Here is a 16926-nt window from a genome sequence, read left to right on the forward strand (position 1 = left end):
TTATAAATAAAAAACTTTATTCTGGGCGAAGACGGCTGCATATTAGATAACTGTATTTGGAAACTACATAATCAATGGGAAAAAAAGTCTCAAAAAGTTTTGATTATTAAAACAGATGCTAAGCTGAGATAATAATCAAACCTTTAGGAGCATTTAAAACAAAATAAAAAGAGAAAGACTTCTTAGGTTGCTAAAATTAAATGAACATGGTCAACTTGTTTTCAACTACAAACAGCATGTTTGCTTATCCAACATAAGAGCTGTAATATACTTTTTAATGGATGACAATTCTGCGTAACACAAAATATACTAGCTCTGTAATTTGACAATGCTATCATCCATCTTCATCTTGATTTGTTGTATTTTTCCATTTCATTCTCCTATAACAATGTGTATATTTTTATTTAATATATTTTATAAATGCATGACATTTCAATTTCTATTTCATGCATGTAATGACTTTTTAATTGCTTTATTAATTTAGCATTTTGAGAATTATGAAATAGCAATATAGTGAAATGAATAATACATAGAACACAAAGCTCTGGCATATCTTAAATGTAAACATCTTATAGGACAGACAAATGTGTGTGTGTGTGTGTATACGCATGTACGTGCATAAATAGGTCTCCCATCTTCATCCTGTACATTGAGCAAGTGCAAAAACCTGTTAAACAAGCTTATAATTTTAATATGGTGCTTTAAAGTTTGGTTAATCATTGCATATGACTTTCCTCAGTAACACCAGAGACAATCCAATCCAAACCTGATTGGAAACGCCATTAAAACAGTCATTACATTTGCATGTAGCTTACAATTGTTGCATATTAAGACACATATCCTAATACATTTTACATATTAAGGTGGAGACTTATTGAAATGTATTAGGAGTGGCAGCAGGACTCTGCCTTTGATAAATTGCTTGTTCTCAGTCCACTGGATAAAAGCGTCTACTAAACAAATACGCAGCGGTGCAAGACAATATCAAAATATGGTATGGAAACATGGAAAAGCTTGGGAAAAGTTTGTCATTCAACTTCGTACAGGTGCATAAACCTGCACTCACAAAATCGGATCTCCGGACGTCTGATGTTTTTGCAGTGTTGATACAGGACTCATATCAGACATTTGACAGTTTTACGAGTTTCCCCTATAACTAATCAGCGCTTTGTACGTATAGTATGAAAAGCCACCTCGTTTTAATGCAGTGGCAAAATAAATATGACCAAATATGAACTTGACAAAGCATGAACAATAAAATGTATCAAACACACCTGATCTTTTTCGGATTTTCTCTCTCCTCCAACTCCTTCATTCTCTTTCTCGATTTTCTTCATTTTGATCATCTGTCCGTCTTACTAGGGATCAATTATTCTTCAGATGAGATCCAATTATGCTCTAGTTTGCCATCAGCCGGATTCCCGAGATATTTAATGAAACTTTTTCTGAAGCCGTGAATTTGAAAGCCCCGCCCACGCTACACGTCTCTGGACGCGTTCCAGCACGAGCTCGCGACGCTCTGCGCCTAGTAGCTCTCTGCGCGGTTGAATTAAACCAAACAAACAGTTGTGGGCGGCGAGGCCAGGGAAAACAAATATGCGGTCTTGATATGAGCAGTAGAAGAAGAATATGATAAGAGAGAGTTTACCACATTTGCAGATAAACTGTTATTTTTAATCAAAGACATGGGTAAGTTTACCGTTTGCTGTGATGATTAATACTTACTCCCGCTATATTATTTCGTTGTGTAGGCTGTTAAAAAAACGGATACTTCTGGTTATCAGAAAAGGTTTCCACTTTTCACGTCCCTACAGGCGTGTCTTTTTAAAGTACTGTTGACCTTAAAATGCCATTTCGGCGTGGCCAGTTATGCTGGCTTGACTGAAGTTAGTTTGAGCTCCAGGAAGTAAATCATTGGATGGTTCTTAAGCTCTCATCTGTAAGATTCAAATATTTATAAATTTTTCCCAAATATGTATAGGATAGGGTACTCTCTCTGTCTCTAGAAAGAAGAATAGAATTTAGAAAGAAATTAAAAGTAGCTACAGAAATAAAGACAAAAAAAAAAACAGAAGTCAGAAAGAGCTTTATTACCAAGTATGTTTACACACACAAGGAATTTGACCTGGCGACAGGCGCTTCCAGTGCAGAAGAATGTACAAAGACATAGTGCAAACATACATGACAATGAAGACATACGTAGGAATAACACAGTACAGATGGAATATATAAACTAATAAAAACTGAAAATTAAATAATGCACTATATTACAGACGTAGAATGAATTGCTTAAATGAATTTACAGATATGTTATTTACAAGTGTGTAGTTTACAAATGTACACATTTTGAATTCTATGTATAAATATACGTATGCCAGTTATGATGGACAAGGTATAGGCTAGTTATGGAAGTTTTAATTGTTCAGGCTGAAGATAGTCTGCAGGAGAAAGCTGTTCTTGTGCCTGGCTGTACTGGTGGTCGGTGCTCTGTAGCACGGACCAGAAGGCAACATTTGGAAGAGAGAGTGGGCTCGTTGTGAGGGGTCCAAGGTGATTTTCTTAGCCTTTTTCCTCACTCTGGAGATGTAAAGATCTTGGAGGTTGGGCAGGGTGGCACCGCTAATCCTCTCAGCAGTCCTGACTGTCCGCTGTAGTCTCTTGATGTCTGATTTGGTAGCTGAACCAAACCAGACAGTTATTGATAAACACAGAACAGACTCGATGACGGCTGAGTAGAACTGTTTCAGCAGCTCCTGTGGCAGGTTGAATTTCCTCAGCTGGCGAAGGAAGTACAGCCTCTGCTGGGCCTTTTTAACAATAGAGTCTATGTGAGTGTCCCACTTCAGGTCCTGAGAGATGGTGGTACCCAGGAACCTGAATTACTCCACTGTCGTTACAGTGCTATCCATGATGGTGAGTGGGGGGAGTGCATGGGGGTTCCTCCTGAAGTACACGATCATCTCCACTGTTTTGAGCGTGTTGAGCTTCAGGTTGTTGTGACTGCACCAGACTGCCAGCTCTTTTACCTCCTGTCTGTAAGCAGACTCGGCTGGATATTACATATGTATTACATATATATATATTACATATATTACATATGTAATATCGTCAGGATATTTCATAAGACTTAATGAACACTTTATAAATACCTGTAATACCTGATCATTTTATAAATACCTGTAATATGTTGTGATTTAAAAAATTAATATGCTTTAAATCTTTAAAGTTGAGTTAAGCATTTTTGTCCAATATATAAACCCATATGATGGGAATATAAACATGTTCTGAATAACAGGAATGACCAGATTAATTTTAAAATCTAATATGAAATCAGTATAATTGGTACGTCCAAATGAAATGCACTAATTCAACACGTGATGAAGAGGTATGAATGTTCACACTTTGCAATAAACATTTTGCTTCCTCCACCATATAATGAAGGACATAATGCAACAAAGGTATACACCATGGGAAGATCTGAAAAAGGACTAATTTCATTATAAGTGCAGGGGTTTCTTTTGCACTGATGAGGTCTCTGCCCATAGTGGTGACTAGCTCAGATGACTGTATAGTACTTGTTTCACTTAATGATTAATACGGTGTACAGGTCAGTTTAAATCCATCATCAGGTCATCATGATGGTGGACATCAGCTGCAATGTCCTTTAGGAAATCTTTGTCCACTTTATTGCTACCATGTAGGCTATATGCAACTCTTTAGAGAATCAAAGGAAAAGGTGAATTAGTCACTAAGTACCACATTTACACTACTCTCAAAACTGGATTTTAATATTACATTAGGCAATGAAATATTATGTTGTATAATATTTAACAGACTTTAATTGCATTAATGTTTAACATAGATATGGCTACATATCTATGGTTGCCCACTGAAGCTAAGCTGGGCTGAACCTGGTCAGTACCTGGATGGGAGACCTCCTGGGGAAACTAGGTTGCTGCTGGGAGAGGTGTTGGTGAGGCCAACAGGGGGTGCTCACCCTGTGGTCTGTGTGGGTCCTAATGCCCCAGTGTAGTGCTGAAGACAATATACTGTTTAAAAAAAACACCTTCCTTGGGATCCTCTTTCTGTGGTCACTAAAAAAATCATGGCACTTCTTATAAAGAGTAAGGGTGTATCACCGGTGTCCTGGCCAAATTCCCTCCACTGGCCCTTGTCAGTCATGGACTCCTAATAATCCCCATCCACTGAATTGTCTCAATCGCTCTCTCTCCTCTTCACCTGTAGCTGGTGTGTGGTGAGCGCACTGGCACCATTGTACTGTGGATGCTGCACACTGGAGTATAAATCCCTCATTCAGTCATTCATTCAAAACAATACATTATTTTTAGGATTAAAACGTACCTGTTATCTACAAATGAACAGACCATCCTTCCTTACAACAGCACTCACCTCTTCAAATCAGTGCTAAATTGGTGTACTTTAATCCCAGTAAGACCTTTATGATTTCATGCAGTCAAAATAAGACATTAATGGTAACAGATTAATGTATCCAACAGGTTTTATTTTTATGTAAACTGCCATTTTAAATGAATGGTACATTATCTTTCATGATAAGTTTAGTAAAATCTGTATCAACAGTTGAAGTATTGAACGTTTCAATACTACCTTTAGACAGTCCTTGTTTTGTCCTCAGCTGATTTCAAGGAAGCTTTCACCCTCAAGCTATACATATTTTTAAATTTCTAACAATTGACTGTCACTGATGTTTAGTCTCCCTAATCTCTCTAGTATGAAGAACTGTCTCACTAGCTACACTTGAAATATTGTACTCTAAGAAAAAATATGGCCCATAGCATTGGTGTGAATATGAAGGAATTTTTTTAAGTTTTTATAAAGGTTTTTTCCCGTATTTTGAATTACACATTGCATTATGTTTTATGGTTAAATTAAAATGTATGGTTAAACTGAAAATGCACTGATAATTTCTTGTCAGGACTTTAGCTGTTTTTTTTCTTTTCTAACAGTATTATACCTGAGGTAGTTACATTGCAAATTTGATTTGTTTTAAAAATGCACATTTGTCTGTTCGTTTGCATTTATGTGAAGTCACCATCTACTGCATAACAACATCTTGTTATAATCGTAATGTGGGAAACTGTAACATCTGTACTATATAAGGTTTTAGTTTATAACTCTCAGTAATCAAGGGCAATAATAAGGCAAGCTTTTAGATAACAAATCTTATGTACACCTAAAATTGGGAGAAATAATGATGAAATTATGTTGAACTCCTGCTTTTATGCTCATAGAGCTTTAAGCTGAAAACTGATGGTTTGATTAAGAAAAGAGTCAGACGTCTTCATTTGGAAGGGCAAATTTGAAAGTTTATCTCTCATGTGACCTTCAAAATTACTACAGTTTTCTTCAGTACAAATAAAATCCAAAACGCATGCATTTATCTCAACCATTCATATACACACACTGTAGTACCTCTTCTGTTGACTGTCTTCCGCCAACTCAATTATATTATGTGAAGCTTAGATGGGGTAAAACTAATTCTAAAGCTAGGTGATGACATTTTGTCAGATAATTTCGGCTGTTTATAATTGAAGTAAAAAAAATGAAAAACAAAATAAACGTCATCAAACATAAGTCTGTCCCATGTACATTCACTGTCCTATGAGATGGAACCGATAAATATCCTCCATTCCATAGGCATCTCAAAATTTGAAAGAGTGTCACGTGTCTGAGTAGCACCTCTACAAATGAATGCTCTCTGACAAAGTGAGAAGAATCAGGTTGCACTTGCAATCCTAGTTTTAAAGAAAATCTGACGGGGAACGCTAAATCTCTGTTCTTTCATTCTTTCTTTCACACTCAAAACCTCAATAGTAATAAATGTGTAATCTAGCTGACTATTTAAAATGTGCAGTGCACCCTTCTCTGAAAGGGAGAGAGGAAGAAAGGACACCCATGTAGTGTACTTAAAAGTATATACATGTTGAACATAATGTGTAAGAAAGTGTGTGCCATCTTTATCTCTCCCTCTCGAGTGTATACTTAAGAATGGCTTCAGTATACCTTATATCATACTGCATTTCTATATTCATACATAATTATATCAAGACAAGAGAGACAGGAAGGAGGGTGGAGTACTTAAGTTTACATGATGTCAACACATAGGGGGAACAGAGCAATATAACAAAGGACTGTCACTCAATAGCCATGGTGGGCCCAAACACGTGCAGGGGAGGAGATTTTGCAAACTTGGTTGACCAGATGGAGAGAAATAAACAGTCTTTGTCCAATCATGTTGAGGAATGCATTGAGGCAGACTCTCTGTCCTCTTTTTCCTCCTCGTCCATCTTGCGGCCATGCTTTCTGAAATACTTGTACCTCTGGACATAAAGCTTGACCAGGTTACTCACTTTAACTGGGTTTATCTCACCTGTTCGGCTGTGACAAATCTGTGAGGTAAAGACAGATTTAGTCATGATCTGTCTAAATAGTTATTAGTAGCACTGTGTTGTGTGCTGCAAATCAAGGCTATCTTGAAGTTATATTTATTTACCTTGTGCACAGCTTTCCTTAAGATATCCTTGTATTCGTCTTTGTTGATGTCTTTACGCTGGTAGTATGGCTTGATGGCCAATTTGACTTCCTCTACTGCCCTCTCCTGGGTGTGGAGCTTCTTCAGATACTAAACAAAAGTAATTGATTTAGATTTAGTTTGTTATAGATAGGGTTGCAACCCCCCCCCAAAATCCTGCTGCCAATAGAACTGAACTTAGAATTAAAAACCATCATCTTTGCATTCCCATTGCAAATGGATTTTAAAGTGATTCAAATTCTATGCACCTTAAATTGTTCAATCGATTTACTTCTGCACTAAGCCATACCGCTTTTTCCTTTTTGCAGACCTAATTACAGAAATATAGAAATGTATAGATCGAAAGGAATTCTGACAATTCTACAAGACCTGTGGGCTGAAACAAAGAGAGAGAACAATGTTAAATGAAGTGCTGATACCTTGTCAGGGTCTTTACTTTCGTTATCCCAGCCCATTTCACTGCCCCCTGTTGGCCCAGTCATTCCCACTGGCAATGGAGGCGGTGGAGTTTGAGCACAGCCTCCACCCATTGAGAGTCCAGGGTGCAAGTGTGAAGGAGGAGTTTTGGTGCAGCCAACCAATGGGACAGAGCTGTGGAGAATAAACTGCGCAGGAGTGGGTCCTGGGGGGGGAGCATGTGATGGAGGTGGAGGAACTTGTGATGAGACAGATGAGGATGATAAAGGAGGGTGTGACTGTGACTGGTTCTGATTGGCCTGAGAGAGAATCTGTGTAAAATGAAAGGGGAGAATCTTACAATTTTATTACACTTATGTTAGTAATCAGTTTACTTCCCAACCAATAGCAATTGAAAATGTCAATCAGCTAGACTTTAGGCCTTTGGTAGAGCTGCTTTAAAACAGGATACATAATTATTCTGGAATTACAGTGCATTTATAAGGAAAAACAACATTATATAAAATAATAATAAACAGGCAGTCACACTAGACTTTAAATCATGCAAAAAAAATTCAGACACTGAAACGGATGAGATATGACGTCACTCATTTTTTAAAATGCACAATTATTCCACTTTTATGTAACACTGCAATCCTGCAGTTTTAAACTTTGCTTTTGCGTTTTAATTGAGCTACGAGGTCATGGTGGGATGTATCGATCTACTATTGGCCACATCAACACATATGAATTTCAGGATCAGAATTCACAGAAATTGAACTTTGGAAACTACTTCATATGAGCTTCCATTTCCAGGCCTCCTGAATTTGCATTCATATGAATGTAAGTCAATCGAGTGAAAAGTGTAATGTGACCACCTCTTAATAATATCACAGGTTTTACCTGACTTGTGGCCTGGATGAACTCTTGTGCTTTGGCTCTGCTGGCTATATTAGCCTCCTCCATTTTGAAGAGCAGAGCTGTCACTGAAAAGATATTTAACAGCAGAACATGACTTCTAATCCCACTATAAATTTAAAATGCATGTCAAAAGGGAATTACTTAAAATGTAATGTATTAAACACTCACATGCTAAAACACCTCCAGCAGTGCAGTCCACTCCGGTTTGTAGGCTCCAGGGTAATGGTGGCGGCGGAGGTGGTGGTAGCTTGTTAATTGAAGATGATGATACTGAAGAAGAGGAGGATAAAGAAGGGTCATTTGCCAGAGGAGCACTGGAATGAGAGATGGAGGCCGCCACCAAAGCTGTTGAAGTAGAGCATGGTGGTGAGCCCTTCTGATCATCTGATGGGAGAGGTTTATTACTGGAAGTGGACTGAGATATGGTATCACCCCTGATCTGCGATGACAGCAGGCCGGGAGGGCTGGTAGGGGACTTTGAGGGTGTGAGAGACAAGGCTTTGGACTGACCAGGGCCCTCCTCTGAGAGAAATGAAGGCTCTGGTGTCTTGCAGCTACTATCAACAGTTTGAGAGTCTGGGGACGACTCTCTAGTATCTCGAGATGGAGGCAAAGACAACGGGGATGTGTGTGGTGGTGAAGAGGATGGAGGAAGAATACTTGCTGACGAGGAAGTGGAGGATGATGAAGAGGAGGATGGAGTGGGACCAGGAAGAGCTGAAGGAGGACTGGATGGCTTGGATCCAACCCCAACCAAAGGCTGCATTTCTGTTGCTACTCCCGGCCAACCACCACCAACTGTGCTACAATTACTATTAACACCTTTAGAATCACTTCCATCCACATTTATCCCTTTCTCTCTGGGCTTCTTTCCAGGCCTCCTTCTACGTTTCGCTGCCAGTGAGGAAGTAGGGGAAGACGCAGATGAAGATGTGGACGTAGCAGAGCTTGGCTTGGCCTTCTTCGACTTTAGTCCACTCGGATTTGTTGATGATAGAGGCCCGAGTATGTTGTGTTGTTTCCTAGTTTTGCTTGGGTCTTTGCCTCTCCCTGGAAGGGCCAGTGTCTCTGAGCAGGGCTTAAGAAATGGTGATCGGCTCTCATTGTCTCGGCGGAAAACCACAGCAATAGACCCACCAACAACTGAGGGCCCTGAAGCTCCACTTACAACACCACCAGGTCCAAGAAGGTCAAGGCCCAGCTTCCCAGAGTTCCCAGTTGTGCTACTAACACCTTCACGCACTAGAACAGAGACTTTAGATTGGAGCTTACCCTTTCTGGTACCACCACTGAGCTTCTTGGACCTGCCAGAACGCCCGGCATCCTTCTTCCCTATTTTTTCCTTACCGGTTTTCCGTCCTCGTTTAGTAGTGGATGAGGACGCTGTGGGCTGAAGGGAGGTGGTGTTGCCTGAGGATGCAGAAAGAGGTGGTGAGAGAGATGACAGAAGGTTTTGACTTTTGGCTTTTGGTCTATGAGAAGAAGAGGAGGAGGTGGATTCAGACTGACCAACTGTCTTGCTAGATCTGGATTTCTTCTTCAGATGATGTCGGCTAGTTTTGGGTGCTCCGGATTTAATTTTAGGACTGGGTAGAGGGGGCTCAGGAGGAGGAGGAAGTAGTGGTGAGTCCTCTAGTGAAGGGTAGTCTGAGTCCAGTGCTTCTCCATCTAAGGAGAGCATGTCTATCTCAGGACGATCCGAGAGACGGTCTGATTCATATCCATGATAACGAGGAGGTGTGAGGGAGGTGGGGCTGGACCTGCTCCTGTGCTCCTCATCCTTTCTTTCCTTATCATCTGATCGTCTCCTTCGTTTCTTCTTCCTCTTACGATGTTTGTCTGAGCTCTGGGATGGGCTGCGGGAGCACCGTTGGCTATGGGGTGGTGAACCTGGTACTGTGGTGGTTGTTGTAGTGGTGGTAACGGTGATGGTACGTTTAATCGCAAAAAGATCAGAGCCATTGAGATCCTGAATGGACGGGGGTACCACAGGTCTAACATCTCTTCTCCTGTCCCTGTCTCGATCTCTTTCTCCAACCATCTCTTTCTCTCTGTCTCTCCCATCACTGCTTCCTCTGCTCCTTTTTGTGCTGCCTCTCTCTCGGCTGCTTGACTTCCTGATATCTTCATCCCTATCTCTCCTTTGTTCATCTCTTCTTCTGGAGTCTCTGTCTCGCTCTCTATCCCTGTCATCTCGCCACCGGTCCCTATCCCTGTCTCTTTCATGGTTCCTTTCTTGCTCTCTCTCCCTCTCTTTATCTTGGTCTCTATCTTTGTGGCGATCCTCAGAGTGGCTGGACCAGGATCTGTGACTGTGTGTGTGTCGTGAGGCGTTCTGGGAGTGGGAGCGGGAGGAATGTTCTGGAGTGCTCCTGCGTCTCTTTTTCCTCTTGTGACTATCACTTTGGCTACTTCTCCCTCTATCCCTATCTTTGTCTTTGTTCTCATTTACACTCCTTTTTTCACAGTCCCTCTCTTTGCTTTCTCTTTTACCTTCACCTGACTCCTTTTCTTCTTTCCTCTTTTTCCTCTTTTCTTTATCTCCTCTTCCCTCTTTCCGCTTGCGTCTATCCCTGTCCTTTGAACTCTTGGAGGATTTATGACTCTTTCCTTTACCAGTGGATAGAGGTGGAGAATTGGGAAAGGAAGGAGAGGGCAAAGGCAAAACAGGAACAGGTGGCGGCGATATAGATGCAGAAGAAGGGCATGATCTGAACCTCTCTTTCCTCCTACTTGTCAGTTTTCGTCTTAAATCTCCGATACCCACAGAAGCCACGGGTTCCCTCTCCCATTCTTCATCAGCACGGACAGATACAAACCCATCACCATCTAACACCCGTAAGATCCTCTCAGGTTTGGGGACACCGGCTTGAAGATAAGAGGGACTGCTTGAAGATGGAAGCAACACCTCCCTCCTTCTCTCAATCACTCGTTCCCTTCCTCTTTCATTGGCGCCCACTATCTCTCCTTCTTCTATCTCAGAGTGCTCAGAGTCTGTTCCCCGTTCTCTTTGATTTTTTCCCTGTTCCCTTATTCTATCTTTGATGGATCGCTTGCTGTTTAGTTCTAAAGGTACATTATTGAACATCGAAGATGGAGCATCAATTTCTGTTGAATCTGGAGGACCCCCCTCTGTGCCAGCAGGTGTCCCCATTTCCAATGCTCTATCAGCTTTCGCAACATTCCCTTCGCTATTAATGCTGCTTCCTCCTTCATTCTCCTCATCCATACATCTTTTTTCCTCCTCTGTTTCAGAGGCTGGAGAACCTGTTGGCTCAAACGGATCATATTTATCAACCTCTTCCTCCTCGTCCTCAGTGGATGCCTGATCTCTCTCCCCCTCTCCTTCTGTTGGGTGAAAGGGGTCGTATATGTCATTCTCTAAACTCTCCCTCTGTCCATCATTACATGGATGTGTGATTGAGGAAGATGGATGGAGTGAGGGATTAGAAGAAGGTGGCACAGGCATCGATGATGGCACCAAAGATGATGAAGTGGATGACACAAAGTCTCCAGTTCCTTTGCTGCCCCTGCTGCCCCCAGCATGGCCTCTGTCCTCATCCTCACGGTAGTTTGTACCCATTCCACCAGGAGATGACGATGAGGGGGAGGAGGAGGGGGAAGAGGGAGCAGAGGAAGGAGATGATGGTGAGTTGGAAGGTGATGAGGGGAGAGGGCTTTTGGCCATCTCTATGACGCCATCAGAGTTTTTGAGCGAAGAGGCCGGTTGCATCTGTCCCGAGGCTTGAATTACACTTGAGTAACATCCAGAAAAAGAGCCTGAAGGCAAAAAACTGTCTATAGAGACTCTCTTTTTCCTTAAAGACGGTGGGAAGTGAAAATTTACATTTAAGAAGGACCCTAAGTAAGACAATGAAAAAAGAGGTATTAGTTTGATCACACAGTACTATTTACATTATCTTAGACAAGCTATGGACTTGAACCTACCTGGCTTCTGGTAACCAAGATTTGGGGTAACAGATGTCAACAAAGCAAGACATGCGCCATTCTCTACTTTCACTTCTGCTGTTAGCTCCACATCAAAGTCACTAAAGAAGAAGAATAAATATGAGTTTATAGTTTTTCAGTAACACTGTTTAACACAAATCAGGCCTCAACAATAAACCTATTTTCCAGCTGACACTGTTTAGCCAGTAAGTTGGAATTTTACTTGCACTGTTGACATTTTCACTGTCCCTGAGACAAAAATAAAAAATGATGCAAAATTATATTAACATTTTTTAGTGTTAATGTTAAAGTGCCAAAGCAAAATACATATTTATAAATATTAAAATTATAACTTATTCAGAACAAATAACACTTCAATACAGAAGAAAAAATTATCTGATTATTCTCCCATACAAAATATGCACCAATGAAATGGCAAAGGGTTTTGACTGAATTTTGATTGATTTGATGTAGGGCTGGACAATAATTCAATATCAATATGTATCACAATATAATTTTTTTAAATAACGGTGATATGATTTTTAAACACATTTCCGATATTTCGATATACAGTACATTATCAGTGTTTCCCATGCATTGATTTATTTGTGGCGTTTGACTTTGTTGAATAAACTGCACTGCACGTTTCCAAATCAAAACACGGGTGTCGCGGGTGTTTTATATGAATGTGTCTTTGAAGGGAACCGACTGTCTTCAGAAAAGTTTTGATGGCATTTTAATTTGATCTGATAAAGTAACAGTTATGAGCTGTGCTGCTTTGATTACAGCCGTTACTGGAGAAACCGCTAGTTCTACCACTCTCAAAGCGCCTCCTGCTGGCAGACAATCAGTTTGCATTTTCAATAAGCCCGTCTCCAGAAACATGACTTTGTTGTTGCTCAATTTTTTTTGTTTTCTGCAGCAACTCAGAGCACTTTTCATACTCTTTATCCTGGCTGAAGCACATTTGTTTCAATCTATAAGAATAATCATTTGTAAGTCGCTTTGGATAAAAGTGTCTGCTAAATGACTAAATGTAATCAGCCCACACTACCAGTCAAAAGTTTTTGAACAGTAAGATTTAGAAATACTTTTACTATTTAAAATAACTGCTTTCTATTTCAATATATTTTAAGATGTAATTTATTCCTGTGTCCAAAGCTAAATTTTCAGCATCATTACTGCAGTCTTCAGTGTCACGTGATCCTTCAGAAATCATTCTAATACGCTGATTTGCTCTTCAAGAAACATTTATTGTTATCAATATTTACAACAGTAGAGTAATTTTTTTTAGGATTCTTTAATGAATAGAAAGATCCAAAGATAAGCATTTATCTGAAATAAACAGCTTTTGTAACATTATACACTTAGTCCAGGTGATATGTGCAAAATTTGAGGTGACATGTTCACTTTTTCATAAAAGCATGAAACTTGATACAATTGTACAGATTAGGGCCCTGAACATTTTCAGAAATGGAGCCATCGCAAAAACACCTTGTGGTTGCCATGGCGACCATTTTACCCTCCAGAAGCCTGAGATCTGTAAGTAAGCGATGCCTCATGGTAACATCACAGCGAGGCATTTTTGTTCACCTTTCCTGGCTGGTGAAATGATCTGCCCACAATTGCAGTAATTAACAGAACACCCGACACGTTATCTGACAGCAACACAAATTTAATCCCATACCCGACCCATTTGACATAAAAACTGGGACCCGAACCGCACCTCAATTACATCTCCTACAGTACATGAGGTAGGCAAAACTCATTTATTAAAACTTTTATTCGAATTGTGAATAGATTAAATACAGAAAGCAAGCAAAGATCGCTCCCTTTAATATAATCACTACAGCTGTCAATCAGTGGCAGATTAGCTACATTGCTCAGCGTGTACTGGACTGAGTCGAAATAGTCTTGGTTATTGGACCCACAACCCGCCTGTGCTTGTCACTGTCCGACCCGCATCACACCCTACACATAAATATTATTCCACCCATTACATAAAATATTAGCGGTTCACCTGCGTGTACCCGCCAGAGTTCAGGACACTGGCTTCCCCCTTGTGGACAACATAATAGACAACTCTGGCCCCAGAAAGTGATTGTAAAAAATGTTAAGTTTACATGAAATGTGTTTGAAATTTCATTCTGCATCTTCTGAGATTTCATTGTAATTTTTCTCAAAGTCACTGAATTAACTGTTCACCTGATTGCGTTGCCATCTGAATGTGATGTTAGAGCGTTGTTGAAAGAGAACAAGAACGTATTGGAAACATACTACCATCTACCTGACTCTGCCTGAGAGGTAAGGAAAAATACACTTACCTGAGATTATTTTTATTTATATCTCTGAAATATATGATAGTATTCTTGAAAACAATCTTTTAATGTATTATTGAATAAAGTAAGTTAATTATCAAAAAATAAATAAAAATAGCCATATTATGGACTTTTGTAAATGCTATGATACTCAGATACTGTTATTTCCTTCTCACATTGCCGATTTCACCATTAACTTTTCACCTGAACAGTTTATGTTATTGAATATGGTATTGTAATCATTGACCATCAAAACATAGGGGTAGACATCACCTTTTCTGTGTTATCATGTTTGGTTCAGGAGCTATGACACAAAATACATAATTTGGTTATGGCGGAAAGTAAAAAGGTCGCCATGGCAACCACAAGGTGTTTTTGCAATGGCTCCATTTCTGAAAATGTTTAGGGCCGCAAATTGTACAAGTGTACCAAGTTTCATGCTTTTATGAAAAAGTGAACATTATTTTCACATATCACCTGGACTAACTATTCCATTCAAAAGCTTGGAGACAGTATCATTTTTTAGGAGGGGGGGGAAGAAATTATTGAAATTAATACTTTTATTTAGCAAGGATGCTTTAAAATTGGACAAAAGTGAAGATTAAGACATTCAAACTAGAGAACAACCGATATATCGATTCACCGATATTTTCCCTGATATTTAAGCATTTTACCATAATCGGATATCGGTTTTGTAATATCGGATTCACAGATAAACACCGCCATCTTCTGGGTGTTTTGAGAATTGCGCGCAGGATCAACATTGCAGTGCGTCTGAGGGGAGACGAGACAACAACAACGGCATGGTGCAGGTACTTGATTTTCTGTAGTTAGTAAACTTTATTTCACATAACAGCCATTTATGCACAAATTAGATGCATTACATAAATGCCTGATATGTAGTTTATGCAGCTTGGCTCTAAGAAAGAGAGACCAACTCGCGGAGTCATGTAAAATAATCCATCAAGTCCTGTCCCAATAAAGACATAACTGCCTGAATTAAATAATATGCAGCCATGAATGAGCGCATGTTGGAAATAAAAGCGCTGAATTTAATTCCCTCTCTGTTGTATATTTGCTCATCATTAGTCTTGTGAAGCCGCTTTCATATTGCTGTTCACTCACCGGGTTGATGCTCAGGAAATGCCCCAGCACGGCCACCGCATGTAACTTTTAACAAGATTCACTTGTTTAAAACATCCTAAATTGTATTAACATTTACTATATAACCATTATTTCGCTAATAAACATCTAAATAAATAAAACTCTATGGAAATTAATTATTTATTATCTCCGCGAGCGATCGCAGTTTGAGTATAGTTCTGTGTAACTGCATAGATAAACCGCGCTGTCAGCAGGCATTTCCTAATCTAGAAGGACAAAAACATTATTAATAATTCTGATATAACATTCCAGTTGAGAAACGCAATAAAATACGATGTTTTGTTTGTTATATTCTAGAGAATATTATTCAGTGAATTAACATTATCCAGTGAATTATTCTTGACTCTGTAGCTATTAAACAGCTTATAAACCTACTAAATCTGTAGTTTAAAATGAAGTTGATATGACTCCTGTCATTTATTTTCTCCATTTGAAAACATTAGACATTCTACATTTATTTTGCTTATTGTTCATATTAGTGTTGTTGCTTTTTATAAATAAAATGTTTTTTATTGTTGTAATATGAAGATTAAATTTAACATGAAAGACTGCTAATTTTCAACACTTAAAAAAAAATTTTTTTTTAAAAAGATGACTGAAAAGAGGATCACTCTCTTCGAACACTAATTTATAATGTTACAAAGATTTCTATTTCAGATAAATGCTGTTCTTCTGAACTTTCTCTTCATCAAAGAAACCTGAAAAAATTCTAGTCAGCTGTTTTCAACATAATACTAAATATTTTTTTCAGAATATTAGAATGATTTCTGAAGGATCATGTGACTGGAGTAATGATGCAAAAAATTCAGCTTTGAAACCACAGGAATAAATTATAAATCTGACTTGTGTTGCAGCCTGGAATTCATTCATTTCTGGCAATATTGTCAGCTTGATTGCAAAGACACTATTGGAAGAGAGCTGAACTGAGCTGGACGATAACATCACTGAATCAAAAATTAACTGACTTTAACGGAAAAATTTAATGTTTACTATAGTCCTCCTGCATTACTGACATTATTTTCCTGTTTTAACAAGCTGTTTCCTGTTTTAAAGCTGCGTTGACACATTCTGTATTAGTGTTGTCAAACGTACTGACCATGATACCATTCGGTACTGAAATTTTTAAAAACGCCCATTTCCCGCTAACATTTGAGCGCTGTTGAGCAGATGATCATTGTAGCCAATCACAGTGTAGCGTCTGGACCAATCAAACACACAATTTTTCATTTGATTTAACAAATCAGTTCTTCATTAGATTAACAAATCGCCACAGTCCCCTCACCCAATAAACTGGATGCCAGGATGTCTGCAAATGACACCAAACCATGGCAACCCTGACACCAGATACTTTTACGACCTCATGGAATGTTTCTTTTCATAAGGAAAATCCCCAAGGCACAGTAGGAATGGACTTTTCTACTAATTAATTCATAGGAAAACCTTTCTTTGAATGAACAGTGTATCCTTCAGGTCATTGTGTATATTATTGTCATCGTGTATTTTGTCTTTGAGATTGTATACTGTTCTATGATCGAAACACTCACTCCTGTCAGCTTACATATATGTATAATCCTACCATGTTTAGTATCTATGAATTAGTATTCGGAT

General features: G+C 39.2%; 1 protein-coding gene across 4 annotated transcripts in view; it reads right to left on the reverse strand.

Annotated features, from left to right (window-relative positions):
• Nucleotides 1–5332: 5332 nt before the first annotated feature.
• Nucleotides 5333–16926, reverse strand: part of LOC107583012 (splicing factor, arginine/serine-rich 19-like) — a 16517-nt gene continuing 4923 nt past the window's right edge. For 2 of the 4 annotated variants that reach the window (XM_016269071.1, XM_016269072.1), the window contains exons 5-10: nt 11837–11937; nt 8057–11749; nt 7871–7953; nt 6991–7299; nt 6533–6661; nt 5333–6428 (exon numbers count right to left, since the gene is read on the reverse strand). In XM_016269071.1, coding sequence (XP_016124557.1) covers nt 6270–6428; nt 6533–6661; nt 6991–7299; nt 7871–7953; nt 8057–11749; nt 11837–11937 — 4474 coding nt within the window. In that variant the 3' untranslated portion in view covers nt 5333–6269. The remainder of the gene's footprint in view (nt 6429–6532; nt 6662–6990; nt 7300–7870; nt 7954–8056; nt 11750–11836; nt 11938–16926) is intronic. The other 2 variants (XM_016269074.1, XM_016269073.1) reach the window with 2 other exon arrangements.

This window comes from Sinocyclocheilus grahami, unplaced genomic scaffold (assembly GCF_001515645.1).
Source record: "Sinocyclocheilus grahami isolate Dianchi unplaced genomic scaffold, SAMN03320097.WGS_v1.1 scaffold49.1, whole genome shotgun sequence".
In the NCBI taxonomy this organism is placed as follows: Eukaryota; Metazoa; Chordata; class Actinopteri; order Cypriniformes; family Cyprinidae; genus Sinocyclocheilus; species Sinocyclocheilus grahami.